At 35.5% G+C, this 18,679-nt stretch overlaps 1 protein-coding gene across 1 annotated transcript in view; it reads left to right on the top strand.

Annotated features, from left to right (window-relative positions):
- Window positions 1–18,679, top strand: part of SLC2A13 (solute carrier family 2 member 13) — a 365,815-nt gene that overhangs the window by 56,642 nt on the left and 290,494 nt on the right. The window contains exon 2 of the mRNA XM_003252302.4: window positions 1,843–2,002. Within this exon, the coding sequence (XP_003252350.2) occupies window positions 1,843–2,002 (160 nt within the window). The remainder of the gene's footprint in view (window positions 1–1,842; window positions 2,003–18,679) is intronic.

Raw genomic sequence — 18,679 nt, 5'->3', positions numbered from 1 at the left:
TAAACTGATTAGCAGCCAAATGGAAACTTCAGCTGCTTAGGTGGTGATTTAATTGTGAAGACTATTAATACTGTGTCTATTAGCACATGCTTATTATTCTATGAAACTCAAAGTCATAAAATTATTGACAGACACTACAGTAGCAAACAACATTGGTGGAAATTAGTATCTAGTTCTGAGACTTAATGGTTTGACTTGTGTGCAAATTTAGTAACTACTTATCAGTAGTTATGCAATAATACAGTGAATTTTCCCAAATAAATATGTATTACTTAAATAAATCTTGCCTATCTGTTCGTTTATGTATTTATTTGCCTTGTTCAAAGATGTAACAAAGCAAATAAAAATAGAGGAAAAATACACTTATAATAGGATAAATTACAACTGTTATGGCATTAGGAGAGAGTTTGGGTCACAAAATAATACCTTGAAGTCCAAAAACATTGGATGGAGGTGGGCCTCTCTGACTGTGTACATAAAAAGGGAAATGAAAAAAAGCTGCGATTTATAATAGCCATCAACTAACAAAAACCACTTGTAGAAAACCACAACTGTTACAGTTACTGAGACCATAGAGAAATGTCTCTTGCTGTATGGAATGTAATAAACAGCACCTTCAACAGCCCTTGTACAGAAAACACAGCAACAGCTTTCTTAGTACTGATTCCTTCAACACAAGCTATTTTTTGCCATCATAAATTCGTTACAAAGCAATTAGTTAAAAGCAATTCTATATAGATCTGTTTTATTCATTTTATTGATGTTCTGGCTTAATCTAAGGATTGATTTATAGTATCTAGAGATATAAACATTAAATTTTTTAGGCAATCTTTTTTTTATGGAGGCTTTGGTAAGTATTGATTAGATACAGCAAATCAATATCTGTGCAACCTTTGGGTAAGGCTGAATACTATAACAGGCTACATAATACTAAATACAAAAATAGGCTAAATAATCAGACATACATGGAAATTGCAGGTGCCACAAGAGGGTGAGACTTCAAGAAATCATTTGGATTGGCTCAAAGTTCTGTACTGTACAACTTTAGGTTTTTAAACACACAGTAAGCCTCAAGATCACTCTGGAGAATTTTAAAAGGACGATCTCATCCCCCACCTCTGTAGTTTTCTATTTAGTAGGTCTGGGGTGGGTGAGGTAAGAGCCATTTTATTTAAAGAAAAAAGTCACATAAGTAATTCTGGTTATCAGTGAAGTTAGAACTACTGCCATAGAGAATACTGCATTAATTTCAGATAGAAAAGAATTTAAAGCTAATATAACCAAATACACCTTAGCTGTAAAACTCTTTTATTCTGAAATGCACACCCAGCCAATTGAATAAGATGATTTATTATATGAATTTCTTATTAGTAAACCAATGAAAAGTTTAGTAAATCTACTGGCATCTAACTATGTCTTTAAATAGTTAATATGTATCCTAAGATAATTTTTTATTCTCACTATTGTCTGATTACATTTCCATATAGACTAAAAATATTTCAGTAATCATTCTATCTAGAGAACTTTTTTTGCTATTTTTAGTCTTCAAGAAGTTATAAAGCATACTTATATACACTCTGAAGTTATCTTAGGTCTTTAGGCGTGCTTTCATTTGTAGGCTTTCAAGTGACAATAAGAAAAATGATATCTCACATACATTTTTACCTGTCTGCAGTAGCCCCAAATTAGTTATGAACAAAATCTTAAATATGTGGTAAACCTTTGCTTAAAGTAGAAAACCAAGCCCATATATGTAAGTGTATGCCTAAATCTAGCATTAGTATTTATTACAACAGAAATCTTGAGTAAATGTCTCACATTTACTTTTCATTGTTTTTATAGGCATTGCTTCTATGACAGTGCCAGTGTACATTGCGGAGGTCTCACCACCCAATTTAAGAGGCCGATTAGTCACCATTAATACCCTCTTCATCACAGGAGGGCAGTTCTTTGCAAGTGTTGTTGATGGAGCCTTCAGTTATCTCCAGAAGGATGGATGGAGGTTTGTAAATACTTTTTACATTTAATTTTTCAAATCATGATTTTGGGGAAGGGGAGAAAAATTGAGAAATCATAGTCAAAATATAGCTATGTGTTTTGAATCATTATTGCTAATTTATAAGTAGGTGGCCTTCAGCAAAACTGAGAGTGGACAGGAAGCTGATATTTATTTTGATGATAGACAAGGAACCTACCATTAAGAATTGATATTTACAGGGCTTTTTTAGCATTTAGGTGACATTTCTCACACTGTGTGCAATCTTTTGCAATATTTGTTTAAAAATGAATGCAGTGATAAATATGTATGGAGTTTGTGAATTCTATAATGATTGACAAGCTGTTTATGAACTACAGATATAACTAACATCCTTTTTGCATTCTGGAAGCTACATTTTGATCTGAAAGAAACCTAGTGTTTAAAGATAAAAATATACCTCTATAAAAAGATATACGTGAGTTTAAAATATACGAATTATTCCTTGGTATTTGGCTTATTTTGAATCAATAAATGACAAAAGTGGTTTTAAAACTGCTTTAAAATAAATACAAACTAAATATTATTAAAACAAAATCTTACATTAAAGCTTAAAAGATATTATGGGCTCCGGATTTTGATATCTTTATAGTACTCATGTAACTGTTCCAGAGAAATTTTATTAAAAGGCGTTAGAGGTTATACAATATTGCCTATCTTGTTTTCTTGCCTCTACTTATTAGAACAAATATTTATTCAGTATTTACTTCTCTGTAGATACTGGGGAATAGATTATTCAACAAGATAAACTCAAACCCTTGCTTGCATGGCTTTTACAGTGTTGATGTTAATCTTCAACAGTAGAAGAAAAAAGGGTGTGGACTGGGTGTGGTGGCTCACACCTGTAATACCAACACTTCAGGAGGCCAAGGTGGGCGGATCACTTGAGGTCAGGAGTTTGAGACCAGCCTGGCCAACATGGTGAAACCCTGTCTCTACTGAAAAATAGAAAAATTAGCCAGGTGTGGTGGCACACACCTGTAATTCCAGCTACTTGGGAGGCTGAGGCAGGAGAATCACTCGAACCTGGAAGGCAGAGGTTGCAGTGAGCCGAGAGCGCACCACTGCACTCCAGCCTGGACAACAGAGTGAGACTCCATCTCAAAAAAAAAAAAAAAAAAGAAAGAAAGACAAAGGTGCAATGTGATGTGGACCTAGGGAATTAAACCGCTTGTGAGAAGCACAATAAACCTTGTGGCTTAGGATGAACCATGAAAGACCTAAACGTGTGAAGTTTTAATTAAAAGTCATGTGAGAAAACTCTTTAAAGCTAATGAGGGCCTACATTTGTAAGGACCATTAAGGGGAGGACACAGTTTTTAAAAACAGTTGTTGTGTCTGCAGATGTTGCTAAACTGAAGCAGCAAATTTCATCTTTTTTTTTTTCTACTCAGTAGATGAAGAGAAAGAGGAAAGACGGTAACTGTTCTCAGTATAACCTGGTATTTTGAGTTTTTCTTGTAAATGCAATGGAAGTCAGTCTTTCAGCTTACATGTCTTTAAGAAGTTCTAAATCATCAATTTATATTTTGTTAAAAATTTTTATTAATGTAAGAAATATAGATATATTCAAATGCATAGCATGTATAGTTGCTTAAATCACATTTTTCACTTATGCATAACAATTAAGAAATCTGTTCTCAGTCCTGGTTAGGAAAGAGAAAGATCTTACAGTAGTAACAATACATTTATGAATGTGGTGTGCCTGTGTAAAAGCGGAGGTGTTGGGACAAGCCTGAAACCCCCTTCCAGAGGCAAGGAGACATCATAGACAGACCTGGATTCAAATCTGTTTTTTACCATTGATTAGCTAAGAACCCCAAACAAGTCATTTAGCCCCTCTGAGCTTCACTTTTCTATAAAGTAGAACCAGAAATACTTATAAGATTATTGTGGGATCCAAATTACTTATTATATGTAAAGTGTTTAGCCTAGCGCTTGGCACATGGCAGATAATAAATGAAGAATCACACTATTAGTTGCTGTTCTGATGAATTGAGTAAAAGATGGATGCTACTACTGATGTAAGAGAGGCTGAAGGAAAATCAACATTCTGTGTTATCTGTTTTCTTTATTGGCAAGAATGATGTTTCAAGATGGTAGGGCAGAAGACTAGAGAAAAAAAGATTTAAAGTGTATTGCTGCTGTGGGAAGCATGAGAAGGAAAAGACGAGGGACAACACATGATTTCCAAGTGACCATGGAATCCCAGCTGAAGCTGGAGACATATATTTGCAGTAAAGCCAATTAGCATGCTGGTGTTTATTTTTCCGGCAATACTGGATTGTCTAGGGATGAAAAAATAAAATAAGAGTATGGGAAAACCAACTCTGGTTGATACATAGACCAAGGTATTAATAACCAGATTGTTTTGAACCCAATTTATTGTTCGCATGAATACACATTTAATTATGTATACATGGAAACATTTTTCCTTTTTTTTAGGTGAATTTTCTCTGTTATTGTCTTCTGTTATCTAGTATCCTTATCAGTATATTTATCTCATCTGACTCCTGGGCTAATAGGAATGTGGTTATAAGCAAATAAAGATTGAAGTGCTACCTTAGCATTAACTTTAGACTCTGGAGTTTTCAACAATGATAACTTATTCATAATTATAACAGTAGATAACTCATCACTTTTATTTTTATTTTTTTATTTTTATTTTTTATTATTATACTTTAAGTTTTAGGGTACATGTGCACAATGTGCAGGTTTGTTACATGTGTATCCATGTGCCATGTTGGTGTGCTGCACCCATTAACTGGTCATTTAGCATTAGGTATATCTCCTAATGCTGTCCCTCCCCACTCCCCCCACCCCACAACAGTCCCCGAGTGTGATGTTCCCCTTCCTGTGTCCATGTGTTCTCACCGTTTAATTCCCACCTATGAGTGAGAACATGCGGTGTTTGGTTTTTTGTCCTTGTGATAGTTTACTGAGAATGATGGTTTCCAGTTTCATCCATGTCTCTACAAAGGACATGAACTCATCATTTTTATGGCTGCATAGTATTCCATGGTGTATATGTGCCACATTTTCTTAATCCAGTCTATCGTTGTTGGACATTTGGGTTGGTTCCAAGTCTTTGCTCTTGTGAATAGTGCCGCAATAAACATACGTGTGCATGTGTCTTTATAGCAGCATGATTTATAGTCCTTTGGGTATATACCCAGTAATAGGATAGCTGGGTCAAATGGTATTTCTAGTTCTAGAACCCTGAGGAGTCGCCACACTGACTTCCACAATGGTTGAATTAGTTTACAGTCCTCCCAACAGTGTAAAAGTGTTCCTATTTCTCCACATCCTTTCCAGCACCTTTGTTTCCTGATTTTTTAATGATGGCCATTCTAACTGGTGTGAGATGGTATCTCATTGTGGTTTTGATTTGCATTTCTCTGATGGCCAGTGATGATGAGCATTTTTTCATGTGTTTTTTAGCTGCATAAATGTCTTCTTTTGAGAAGTGTCTGTTCATGTCCTTCGCCCACTTTTTGATGGGATTGTTTGTTTTTTTCTTGTAAATTTGTTTGAGTTCATTGTAGATTCTGGATGTTAGCCCTTTGTCAGATGAGTAGGTTGCGAAAATTTTCTCCCATTTTGTAGGTTGCCTGTTCACTCTGATGGTAGTTTATTTTGCTGTGCAGAAGCTCTTTAGTTTAATTAGATCCCATTTGTCAATTTTGGCTTTTGTTGCCATTGCTTTTGGTGTTTTAGACATGAAGTCCTTGCCCATGCCTATGTCCTGAATGGTATTGCCTAGGTTTTCTTCTAGGGTTTTTATGGTTTTAGGTCTAACATGTAAGTCTTTAATCCATCTTGAATTAATTTTTGTATAAGGTGTAAGGAATGGATCCAGTTTCAGCTTTCTACATATGGCTAGCCAGTTTTCCCAGCACCATTTATTAAATAGGGAATCCTTTTCCCATTGCTTGTTTTTGTCAGGTTTGTCAAAGATCAGATAGTTGTAGATATGCGGCATTATTTCTGAGGGCTCTGTTCTGTTCCATTGATCTATGTCTCTGTTGTGGTACCAGTACCATGCTGTTTTGGTTACTGTAGCCTTGTAGTATAGTTTGAAGTCAGGTAGCCTGATGCCTCCAGCTTTGTTCTTTTGGCTTAGGATTGACTTGGCGATGCGGGCTCTTTTTTGGTTCCATATGAACTTTAAAGTAGTTTTTTCCAATTCTGTGAAGAAAGTCATTGGTAGCTTGATGGGGATGCCATTGAATCTATAAATGACCTTGGGCAGTATGGCCATTTTCACGATATTGATTCTTCCAACCCATGAGCATGGAATGTTCTTCCATTTGTTTGTATCCTCTTTTATTTCATTGAGCAGTGGTTTGTAGTTCTCCTTGAAGAGGTCCTTCACATCCCTTGTAAGTTGGATTCCTAGGTATTTTATTCTCTTTGAAGCAATTGTGAATGGGAGTTCACTCATGATTTGACTTTCTGTATGTCTGTGATTGGTGTACAAGAATGCTCGTGAGTTTTGCACATTTATTTTGTATCCTGAGACTTTGCTGAAGTCAGCTTAAGGAGATTTTGGGCTGAGATGATGGGGTTTTCTAGGTATACAATGATGTCATCTGCAAACAGGGACAATTTGACTTCCTCTTTTCCTAATTGAATACCCTTTATTTCCTTCTCCTGCCTGATTGCCCTGGCCAGAACTTCCAACACTATGTTGAATAGGAGTGGTGAGAGAGGGCATCCCTGTCTTGTGCCATTGCCTAGGGATGAAAAAATAAGAGTATGGGAAAACTAACTACGGTTGATATATAGACCAAGGTATTAATAACCAGATTGTTTTGAACCCAATTTGTTGTTTGCATGAATACACATTTAATTATGTATACATGGAAACATTTTTCCTTTTTTTAGGTGAATTTTCTCTGTTATTGTCTTCTGTTATCCAGTATCCTTATCCGTATATTTATCTCATCTGACTCCTGGGCTAATAGGAATGTAGTTATAAGCAAATAAAGATTGAAGTGCTACCTTAGCGTTAACTTTAGACTCTGGAGTTTTCAACAGTGATAACTTATTCATAATTATAACAATAGATAACTCATCACTTTTATAGCAATGTGTTTCAAAAATCTTAAGGAAAAATCTGAAGGAAATGTGGGTCTAAGTATATCATGTAAAATTTCTTTTCCATACTCATGTTTTTATATATCTTCACATTAGATGTCCCCAGTCTTCAAATAATTTGAATATTTTAAATTTGTTTTATTTCCCTTTTTGGCTTTTATTGCTTCTGAAACTCTACCTCAAGTTTCTAATATTTAATTTTATACTACAATACACAGTGTCCCAGATTTACTGGTCTTGCATTATAGTGACGAACAGTTTCAGCATCTGGTAGCAAATACCATTTGATCCTAACCAAAATCTTGACAGGTTAGTGGAATTGGTATTATTCTCATTTTGCAGATTAAAAACTTGATGCCGAGAGAAGTTAAATATTTGCCTGAGACCACATAGCTATTACTTGGCCTTGGCAGAGATTAGATTCAAATCTTCTTATTAAAAAGCTAACTCCTTCTTCCTCATGGTTCTGCTTTCAAGCATTTACAATCTAACAGCCAAAATTTTTGATAATTTTTACAGTAGTAATTGGATTAAGACAGATGGAAGATGAAATCAGTCGACAGAAAAGCAATTTAGATTTTGATGTTGTAGAAACATTATAGTTCACCTTTTATGCCAGATGGGTCAAAGTTTCTGTTCTCTTATTTTTTAGATATCGTAGAAATAAATTGTTTTCTGCTGAACAACTGGAAGTTTACTTTCTCTAGGAAAAAGAATTGCCGGTAGCAGATTCAATGTTGCTGTTTTTCTGGCACTTCAGTATCATAGTACATTCTGTACTGGGAAGGACACCATCTGGCTTCATGAAGAAAGAGGAAATAAAATTTTGAAAATATTGTTAAAGATTTGATCTTTTAATAAAAACAACTTTATTGAGATGTAATTCGTGCACCATTCAACTCATCCATTTAAATTGTACAATTACTTGGCTTTTAGTTTATTCCCAGAGCTATGCAACCATCGCCATAATCAAATTTAGAACATTTTCATCACCCTAAAAAGAAACCTTGCACTCCTTAGCCATCACCCGCTAACCCCCCAAACTGTCCCACATTTAGGCAACCATTAATCTACTTTGTGTTTCTATAGGTTTATGTATTCTGTATATTTCATATATGAATATGTAGTTCTTTATGACTGGCTTCTTTCACTTAGCAAATTTTCAAGGTTCATCTAAGTTGTAGTATGTGTCAGTACTTCATTTCTTTTTATAGCAAATAATAATATGGATATACCACATTTTGTTTATTCATCAGTTGATAGGTATTGTTAACATTTTGGGGTATATAAATAATGATGCTGTGAACATTTGTGTACAAATTTGAGGATAGACATAGGCGTTTACTTCTCTTGGATATACACCTATCTGTGGAATTGCTAGGTCATATGATAACTGTATTTAGCTTTTTGAGGATTGGCCAGACTGCTTCCAAAGTGGCTGCATTATTTTACATTCCCATAAGCAACGTATGAGGGTTTCAATGTTTCCATGTCCTAGTAAACACTTGTTATTTGTCTTTTTTGATTACAGTCATCCTAGTGGGTGTGAAGTGGCATCTCATTGTGGTTTTGATTTGCATTTGTCTAATGAGTAATCATGAGGATAACTTGTTTTTTTTCCTAATATATTGTAGTGTTGACAAAGATGGCAGAGATGTTTCGATAGTTAATATTAATGATAAAGTTCTATCGCTGCTTGCCCTTTTCTTTGCATATGTATATATTTGCATTATAGTGACAAACAGTTTCAGCATCTGGTAGCAAATACCATTTGATCCTAACCAAAGTCTTGACAGGTTAGTGGAATTGGTTATTCTCATTTTGCAGATTAAAAACTTGATGCTCAGAGAAGCATATATATATATATATATATATATATAGAGAGAGAGAGAGAGAGAGAGAGAGAGAGAGAGACAGAGAGAGAGTTTATTTTTATTTTTAGTAGAGATGAGGTTTCACCATGTTGGCCAGGCTGGTCTCAAACTCCTGACCTCAAGTGATCCACCTGCCTCAGTTTCCCAAAGTGCTGGGATTACAGGTGTGAGTCACCATACCTGTCTTCTTTGCTAATATTTTTTAATCTTATTTCATGAACATAGTGAGATTTACTCACTACACTTCAAGCAAACAAAAATATCCTTTTTTGAAAATTGCTTAGTTAAATCCTGGCTTATCAGTAAATATATAGTAAGTGAACTTAGCCATCAGAATGATCTGTCTAGAAAACTTATCTGGGCATGCCACTAGTAAAATGTTTCAAGACTGTCTATTTCCTACAGGGAAAAAAAAATTAAATTCTTTATCATGGCTTGTAGTACCCAATCCATGCATTCTTTTAAAGATTCTTCTAACTACTGTTGCCCCCCACTCCATTTTATGTAATACCCACACTTATAAACCAACCACATCTTGCTTTGTCATGTTTCTAGTTTTTTTTTTTTTTTTTTTTCCTCCTTATGCTCTTTTTTGCCTGTAATGTCTCCCTACCCTATCCAGGGATTCTGGTCCAGCTCCTGTTCATCCTGTAAATCTCTGCTCATGAATCATGGAAACTCTGTTCCTTTGTCTTTTCATAATACTTTCTACAAAGCTCCATTTTTATACTCACCATATTATTTTCAACTACTTGTTTACTTTTCTATCTCCTTGTCATTCGTTTTGGAACTCCTGAATGTCATTGACCTTTTACTCATTTTTAGATCTAGGAAGGGCGCAGAACATAGTAAATATTCAGTAAATGTTTATTGAACTGAGCTGAAATTCACTGGGCTCTAGGGAAGGGACTCTTAATTAGCATAAAAAGATATTGATTATAAACCAAAATACCAATGTATTAATTTATACAGAGGGATATATATACTTCATAAATAGATGAAAATTAAATTACTAATTTTATGTGTTTCTGAGGATAAAAATAAGAGAAAGAAAATTAGTTTCTGAGCCTATGAAAATTTATCTCCTTCAAAAGAATATACCTCCCTAGGAACCTGAAAAGTTTCATTATTTTCTCTTTGGTAATGCTGATTTTCAAATGAGTGTTTCTGTATTTACAAGTATATAGTCATCATGTGATTTGTATTAATAGGGATAGGTATATATACAGAGAGGCTAAATTTTTCTGTTTTATGCTGATTTTTACTCATCTTATTCCTAGATTTACTTTAAAAAAAAAAAACAGGCTTATCTTATTCCACCTCACTAAACTATGTACAACCATTTGTTAAATGTCTGGTTGTGCTAGTCATTTTCATGTTTCATCATTTAATTGATGTGAATAGGTATTGAATGAAAAATACAAAATATTAGTCCTGGGAACCTCTATAGGAGAGATTTTCGTTAGTATCCTGAGGCTGACTCATGCACAATGTGAGACATGCTAAGTTCTGAAGAATTGATGGGACTCAGGTGGACACAGGTGGATATGGGAGGCAGAGTGTAGACCAGGATGGGGTAGGATCAGGGAGGATTAAGACTACAGTGATGATGTACATGAGAGGCTGAAGCCAGATTCCAATGGTCTATGAATTCAAGTCCAACTTCTGTCTACAGGTAAAGGGAATGTATTATTTTTTTAGCAGAGTATGCCATGACAGGAGTCAAAGATCACTATGGCAGTGATGCCCAGAACTAACTGGGGCTCTCGCCTCTTGGGTAGATTTAGGAAACCTATTTGTGAGGCTGCTGCCAAGGTACAGGTGTGAGGTTATACTTTTGGAGTCATCAGTTGGTGTGGAAATCATTCATTCATTCATTCAAAAAGAGTTTCTTGACACTTTCTGCGTACTAGTCTTGTATTTAATACTAGAGATGGAAAGATGGATAAGAAGTGCTCCTGTCCTGAAGCCTCTAATGGCCTAATATAGGAGAGAGACTTTTTTTTTAGTCTGTTGAGTAAATGATGGATATAGTGTTATGGGAGCTTCCAAGAGGAGTGAATAACTTAGCCTCACGACAGAAAGATAGTTGAGCTTTTTGAATAAAAGAATTCCAGGTACAGTGAGGGAGAGGGAAATTCTAGGTGAAATGTAATCTTCAAAGGCCCTGTCATCTGAAAGAGCCAGTCATGTTTGGACAAGAATGAGAAGTTAGAGCAGCTAGGAGAGGGCTATGATGATCATCTGGGAGTTTGGGGGTGAAGTGGGCAGGCCGGCCTTTGGTGGGTGTGGATGGAACTGGAAATCCTTTGCTCTCACTTTCATAACACATTAGATTTGGGTTTGTTTATTGAAGGCCTCAAAAAAGACCAGCCTGGCCAAAATGGCAAAACCCCGTCTCTACTAAAAAAAAAAAATTAGCTGGGTGTGGTGGTGGGCGCCTGTAATCCCAGTTACTTGGGAGGCTGTGGCAAAGAATTGCTTGAACCCGGGAGGCGGAGGTTGCAGTGAGCCGAGATCGTGCCACTGCACTCCAGCCTGGGTGACAGAGCTAGACTCCATCTCAAATAATAATAATAATTTTAAAATCCATATCAATAAGATGCTTCTGAGAATGATATTTAAATGGGGATGTTATTTCTAAACAAATTTATGCTGGAGAATGTGTTCTTAAAATTTCATGCTAATAGATCAGTGGTACTTGGCTCTATATGAAATGTAGAATATGAGTCAATCACTATCTTAAAAATAGAAGTATGCAGTGGTCATTTTAAGAATGATAGATTTAGATAGCACATGTATTAATTGGTGGCAAAGTCTGATTACAAGTAAATACCTGCCAGGTGCCTTGGCTTACGCCTGTAATCCCAGCACTTTGGGAGGCTAAGGCGGGTGGATCACCTGAGGTCAGGAGTTCAAGACCACCCTGGCCAACATGGTGAAACCCCATCTCTACCAAAAAATAGAAAAATTAGCTGGATGTAGTGGCACATGCCTGTAGTCTCAGCTACTCAGGAGGCTGAGGTGGGAGAATCTTGAACCTGGGAGGCAGAGATTGCAGTGAGCCAAGATCACGCCACTGCACTCCAACCTGGGTGACAGAGTGAGACCCTTTGTCAAAACAACCCCAAAAAGTAAATACCTTAGTGCTGAAGATATAAATACGACTGTTTATCATGAAGATATTATAGTGTGGTGGGAAAAATATGTTTAAGATTTGCTTTCACTGCATTTATCTAAGCTCTAATATTCTCACCTAGCCAGTGTTCCAGCAGTCATACAATGTTATTTACAGGATCAAATGAGTTAGTAGCAGTGAACATGCTTACAGACTCTTCAATGCTGTTAGGTATTGTTTGCTGTTATCTTCAGAATGTTTTAGGTTAAGTCCCTATATTCGGCATTTAAGCTGGCAATAAAAATTGCTCTCACCTTCAGTTATCTGATTTTTTTCCAGGAAAATGTAAACATGGTTTGGTAATGACAGAGCAGTTTGTATAAGTCTAATTCCCCTGAAGATGACCATTATAAAACATGGACAGAATGTATGAATGTATGGAGCATGGAAGATATTTAGGATAGTGAAAATACTCTTTATTATACTTTAATGGCAGATACATGCCATTATACATTTGTCCAAACCCATGAACTATATAGCACCAAGGGTGAAACCTAATGTAAACTTTGGATTATAGGTGATAATGATGTGCTAATGTGGGCTCATCACTTGCAACAAATGTCCCACTTTGGTGGAAGATGTTGATAATTGGGGAGGCTATGCATACGTGGGCAGGAAGTGTATGGGAGATCTCTGTACCTTCCTCTTAATTTTTTGATAATAGCAAAAACATTGGAGGCAGTAAATGGAATTATATATTTGTGAAATGGTGCAGCAGTATCTCTAGGTAGACTGATAAGTGAAAGATGCATGTTTTTATCTGTAGAACAATGACTAGAATGTATTACAAAAGGAAACACATAAGAAGCCATTATGAGCATTAAAACGCAATACTTAAAATATTTGGATAAGCTGAATAAATGCAATAAATTAAGAACACAGGAATGAATAAGAGATGGCACAAATAGCAAATAGCAAAATGGTATACCTAAAACCCATTTATGGTAATAATTACATTAAATGTAAAAAATTATTGCGTACTAAAAATGTGGCACAGATCTACATTGTCTAAAGAGACACACTTTAATGCTATTAGATTCAAAATGAAAGGTTGGGAAAGATGTAATATACAAAAGTGAGTATAGGAAGGCTGGTGTGGCTATATTAGTAGTCACACAAAGTAGACTTCTAGACAATATTAGCAGAGATAAAGAAGGACATTTTCTAATGACAAAAGAGCCAAGTCATCCGAAATAATAATGATACAAAATGTGTTGTTTATCTGATAAGATAGCTTCAAAATACATGAAGCAAAAATTATCAGCTGGCAGTTAGTCAACAGTGTGAATGCACTTAATTCTGTAGAGCTGTATACTTAAAAGTGGATAAAATGGTAATTTTATTTATATTTTACCACAATAAAAAATAGGCAAGTCGAGCTTATATTTGCAGAATTTTTAATTCTCTTTTTTAACAATAATAGAACAACTAGATAAAAGATAGATTACAGTACTATTAAATACCTTGTCAAAACTGACATTTGTAGACTGCTACGTCCAACAATTGCACTATACATATTATTTTACTTTCTTTTTCCTTTCCTTTTCCCTTTGCCGTTTTCTTTTCTTTTCTTTCCTTTCCTTTTCTTTCTTTTTTTTTTTTTTTGAGACAGGGTCTTGCTGTGTCATCCAGGCTGGTATGCAGTGGCATGAACATGGCTCACTGCAGCCTCAACCTCCTGGGCTCAAATGACCCTCCCGCCTCAGCCTCCTGAGTAGCTAGGACTAGAAGCACATGCCACCATGCCCATTAATTTTTGTATTTTTTTTGTAGAGACAGGGTTTTACCATGTTGCCCAGGCTTGTCTTAAACTCTTGGGCTCAAGTGATCCACCCACCTTGGGCTGGCATTACAGGCGTGAGCCACCATGCCTGGCCTTATGCATTATTTTTCAAGTTTACATTAGACAGTCTCCAGAATTCATCATATCCTGGGGTATAAAATAAATGTTAATAATTTATTAAATAAATAAATGAAATATATGCCCCCTGACCATAGCAGAATTAAATTAGAAACCAATAACAATAAGATAGCCAGAAAAAGCTGCAAATGTTTGTAAATTAAAGTAGCAGGTTTTAAATAATTCATGGGTCTAAGGAGAAATCAGAAGGAAAATTGGAAAATAGCTTTGAATGGAAAGAAAATACAATATATTAAAATTTGTGAAATGCAGCTACAGCAGTGCTTAGATGCAAATATGTAGCTTAAAAGTGATTACAGTAGAGAAGAGGAAAGGTTTAAAGTCAATGATCTAAGTTTCATGTTAAGAAGCTAGAAAAATGGGAGCAAATTAAACCCAATGGTCAATGTAACAGTTGGTTCTTTGAAAAGATTAATCAAATTGATAAACTGGCTATGACTGATTAAACTGATTAAGAATAAAAAGATAAAGTACAAATTATCAATATCAGGAATAAAAGAGGGCATGTCATTCTATGGACATTACGAGGATAATGAAGGACCAACTTTGAACAACTGTGAACAACTTTGTGCCAATAAATTTACCAACTTACATGGGATGGTCATTTGCTTGACAATCACAACTTACCAAAAATGGACATAAAATGGAAAATTTGAGTATCCCTATATTTATTAAAGAAGCTAAATCATTATTAATAAGTTACCTGCAAAGCAAATTCCAGGCCCATATAGAATTTTTTTTTTTTTTTTTTTTTTTTTTTTTTTGAGACCGGATCTCACTCTGGCACTCAGGTGGCTGGAATGCAGTGGCAGGATCATAGCTCACTTACAGCATCGACCGCCTAGGCTCAAGGGATCCTCCCACCTCAACCTCCTGAGTAGCTGGGACCACAGGCACATGCAACCACACCCAGCAAATTTTTGTATTTTTTGTAGGGATGAGGTTTCACCTTGTTTCCTGGGCTGGTTTTGAAATCCTGAGCTTAAGCAGTCCACACACTGCAGCCTCCCAAATTGCTGAGATTAGAGGTGTGGGCCATTGCACCAAGCCCCTGGTGAATTCTATAAAATATTTAAGGAAGAAATAGCTTCAATCTTAAACCAAAACTTTAAGAAAATAAAGGTAGAATAAACGCGTCCCAATAAGGTTTTTGAAGCCAGCATAATTCTAATACTAGGGCCTGAGTTGTTACAGGAAAAGTAAATTTGAGTCCAATTTCATGAACTCAGACCAAAAAGTATCCTTAACAAAAAATTAGTAAAACTGAACCAAGCGGTATGTAAAAGGGGAGTAAATCATGACCCAGGAATGTTGGTTGGTTTAGCATATGGAAAAATAATCCATGCAAGTCACCATATTGAAATTATTCAATGGAGGCAAATCTGTATTATCATCTCAGTATATGCAAAGAAAATATTTGAGAGAATAGCATTAATTTATGATAAAACCTTTCAGCAAACCAGAGTAGAAAATGACATCCACACAAAAAAATTGCAGCCAACTTTATTCTCAGTGGTGAAAAAATGATGCTTTCCCTTCTGACTGTTTGCTAGGCAAAGATATCCACTATCCTCATTTACATTCATTCAACCAGAAAAGTTGATTCTAAATTTTTTATGGAAAATCAGAGGACCTAGAATTGCTAAACTATCTCAGAGAACAAAGTTGGAGGATTCACTGTCTAATTTCAAGACTTATTATAACACTAAAGTAATCAAGCCAGTCTGGTAACAGTAGATAAACGAATCAGTGACATAGAAGGAACAACCATATGAATGAATTTTTAAAATATTGTGCTGATTAAAAGAAGCTAGACACAAAACAGTACATTCCCCATGATTCCATATGAAGTTCATCAGTGTGCAATGGGGACAGAAATTTGATCAGTGGTTGTATATGGCAATGGGGATTGACTGGAAAAGGGGTACGAGAGAACTTCCTGAATTACGGAAATGTTCTCTTTCTTGATCGAGATAGTGTTGACAAAGGTGTGCCTATTTTCTTGAAATTCAGAATGGTTGCACCTTGCATCTCTGCATTTTCTTGTATATAAATTTTACCTAAAAATAAATTAATTTCAGTCTTATGGTGGATTTCTCTGTTATATTCCTGTTCTGCATTGGCTAGTGAATAATATAAATGTTTCTGCCAGAATTTCTTTCTAATAGCTTCTGTTGGAATAACTGCTCTCCTTACTCCTCCTACACTGGGCCTGAACCCCCATCATGGCAGTTAAAGAATCCTATTTTGTTTGATGATTACTGGAGCATAGGTTACTTGAAGCAAGGGATGTCTGTTGATCATTACTGTTTCTCTATAATCCCTAGCTCAGATGTTTTCATGGATGATTCTCAGAGTTTGGGGGAAAAAAAGGATATGTGTATATTTAAGAAGTGTGTACATTATTTTCAGCAACAGTACTGTGAATTTTGTGCAGGTCTTAACGTATTTTACCATACAGTTTAAAACTACTTAATATTTGTGCAAAATGCCACATTCATTGATTTCAACAATATCATATTCTGTCAGAACATATTTTGCTTCTTCCACTATAATCATGACATTTTAAGTAACCCTGGCCAAGCCACTTATATGCTGATATTAATTTACTTGGTGGAGTCTTCTTCTAAGCTATGTAGACAGGGTTAGTATTTTGTTATGTTTACTTACCTGGTAGTTAGGGTTTGTTTGTTTACAGTGTACACAGAATCTTTCTCGAGGTAGCACAGGTGTTGATCATTTGCGGATCATATGTTACCTGATTTTAACGTGAAACGTTGAAATTTTTCTTAGGTACCTTCAGCCATGGTCTTATGTTTGTTCTCTAGCTACCATCTGATTATCAAGTGTATCAGTCATCAGGGTGCATATCTTACATGGTCCTTGGTGGCAGAGGAAAAGTAACTTTCCAGCCTGGGATCTCAATGTGGCAATGTTTTCTTTTCTGCTAAAATAGACTTGTGAAGCATGAACTAAAATTTAAAAATATGTTACCAAGTAAGTTGCTGTAACATAACTCTAGCAACTGGCTAAATTCAGTGTTATCTGTTTGCATCTAAAACTTTTGCATTAAGTAGAAACATATTACATAAATCATAACTTATCTTTGGTGACCATGTTATCATGTAAATATCTAGGTTATTGATCAATAACAATGACCATTTCTTTTGTAAATCCATGGATAGAGATCTTTTAGTAAACACATCACTCATGTGATTATTCCTTCAGTATATGAAAAATTCAAAATTCATTGGAACATTGAACAATGTAGTTGGATAGCTCTGGATGTAGGGCTGAGGGCACAGTGTTCTTGGATGAGGTTGAAGGGGTTTGAGTTATGCTTTTTTAAGGGGAAAATGTTTCACTGTCCTGTTTATCATTGGAAAGTTCTAGCTTGGGGGATGCCATCCCTGGGTAAGTTTATTCATGATGCTCAGTGATTAGCTTTAGTGCTTGGCATTTAACATACATTCAGGAGATGTTTGCTGGGTAAATAGCTGAGTAACAGCTCAGAGAAATCACAAGGCTTAGCTTTCCAAGCAAACACAATACATCTTCATTAGGTAGTGTTTTCAAAGAATCTACTGATTCTAATTGCTAACCCTTTTTATTTTCAGTGTACTAATGCAGGAAAAAAAGATTTTGAGTTTATTTTATAGTTATTTGTGAAAGGATACCAACTTGAAGCTAAGAATTTTGAAGAATACATCATCTTAGTATTTATAATATTCCTCTGAGCTATTCAGAATGGGCTAACATGGACATGATTTGTTAATCAATAGCAAAAGTGCAAGCCAGAAGACAGAGTGGAAATAAAACTTAATTGGAATTACAGATACAGTTTTTTCATTTCATTTTTTTTTTTTTTAGTTTAAGGCAGTATTGGATATTATTTAGAGAATTTGCTAAAAAGCCCCACTGTACTCAGTATGACATTTCAGAGATTGTCAGTGAGCCAATCTTAGTGTTTCAGAAAGTATCAAGTTTAACTGTGACTAAAAAGTATGAGGTGGTTATTTTGCTTGGAACCACAGTTTTGACAACATGAAGTTGGGAAACCAGTAAGGAAGTGATAGTTGACCTGTACCTTAATGCTTTCATGGCCCATTGGGAGGATAATTGGCTAAATGAGTATGGTGTCTGAAAACCTTTACTGTGCCTCTCAAAGTGAAAAGTGTCTTCTCTTAGTAGAATTCAGCTCCTCAAGGGCTATAAAAACAATTGCATGTTTTTAAAAAATATAATGTAGTGTAATAAACTTCCCTTAACTAGGATAGTTTTTCCATTACAGCTTGACTTAAAATGAAAACCACAGATCGTATAGATCTTCCAGTGTAAGGCGTTGGCAACTTCTTCATGTCATTTGGGAATTTAAGCAGGAACAGGAACATAGAGGAGAAGGGAAAGAAACAGAGCACACTTGCAGGACACAATTGTTCACTCCTGTACAATTTCTTCGGGAGGAATGAGGCTTGGGGAAACCTTTGGGACGCAGAGATTGAAAAATAAAGAGAAAGCAACTTTCGATCGTATTCATCGTAGAAAATGTTTTCAAAGGATCAAATCCTTTA

Source organism: Nomascus leucogenys, chromosome 11 (assembly GCF_006542625.1).
Source record: "Nomascus leucogenys isolate Asia chromosome 11, Asia_NLE_v1, whole genome shotgun sequence".
In the NCBI taxonomy this organism is placed as follows: domain Eukaryota; kingdom Metazoa; phylum Chordata; class Mammalia; order Primates; family Hylobatidae; genus Nomascus; species Nomascus leucogenys.
Note: the sequence above shows the minus strand (reverse complement) of the source record. Positions and strands in the feature narration are given on the sequence as shown.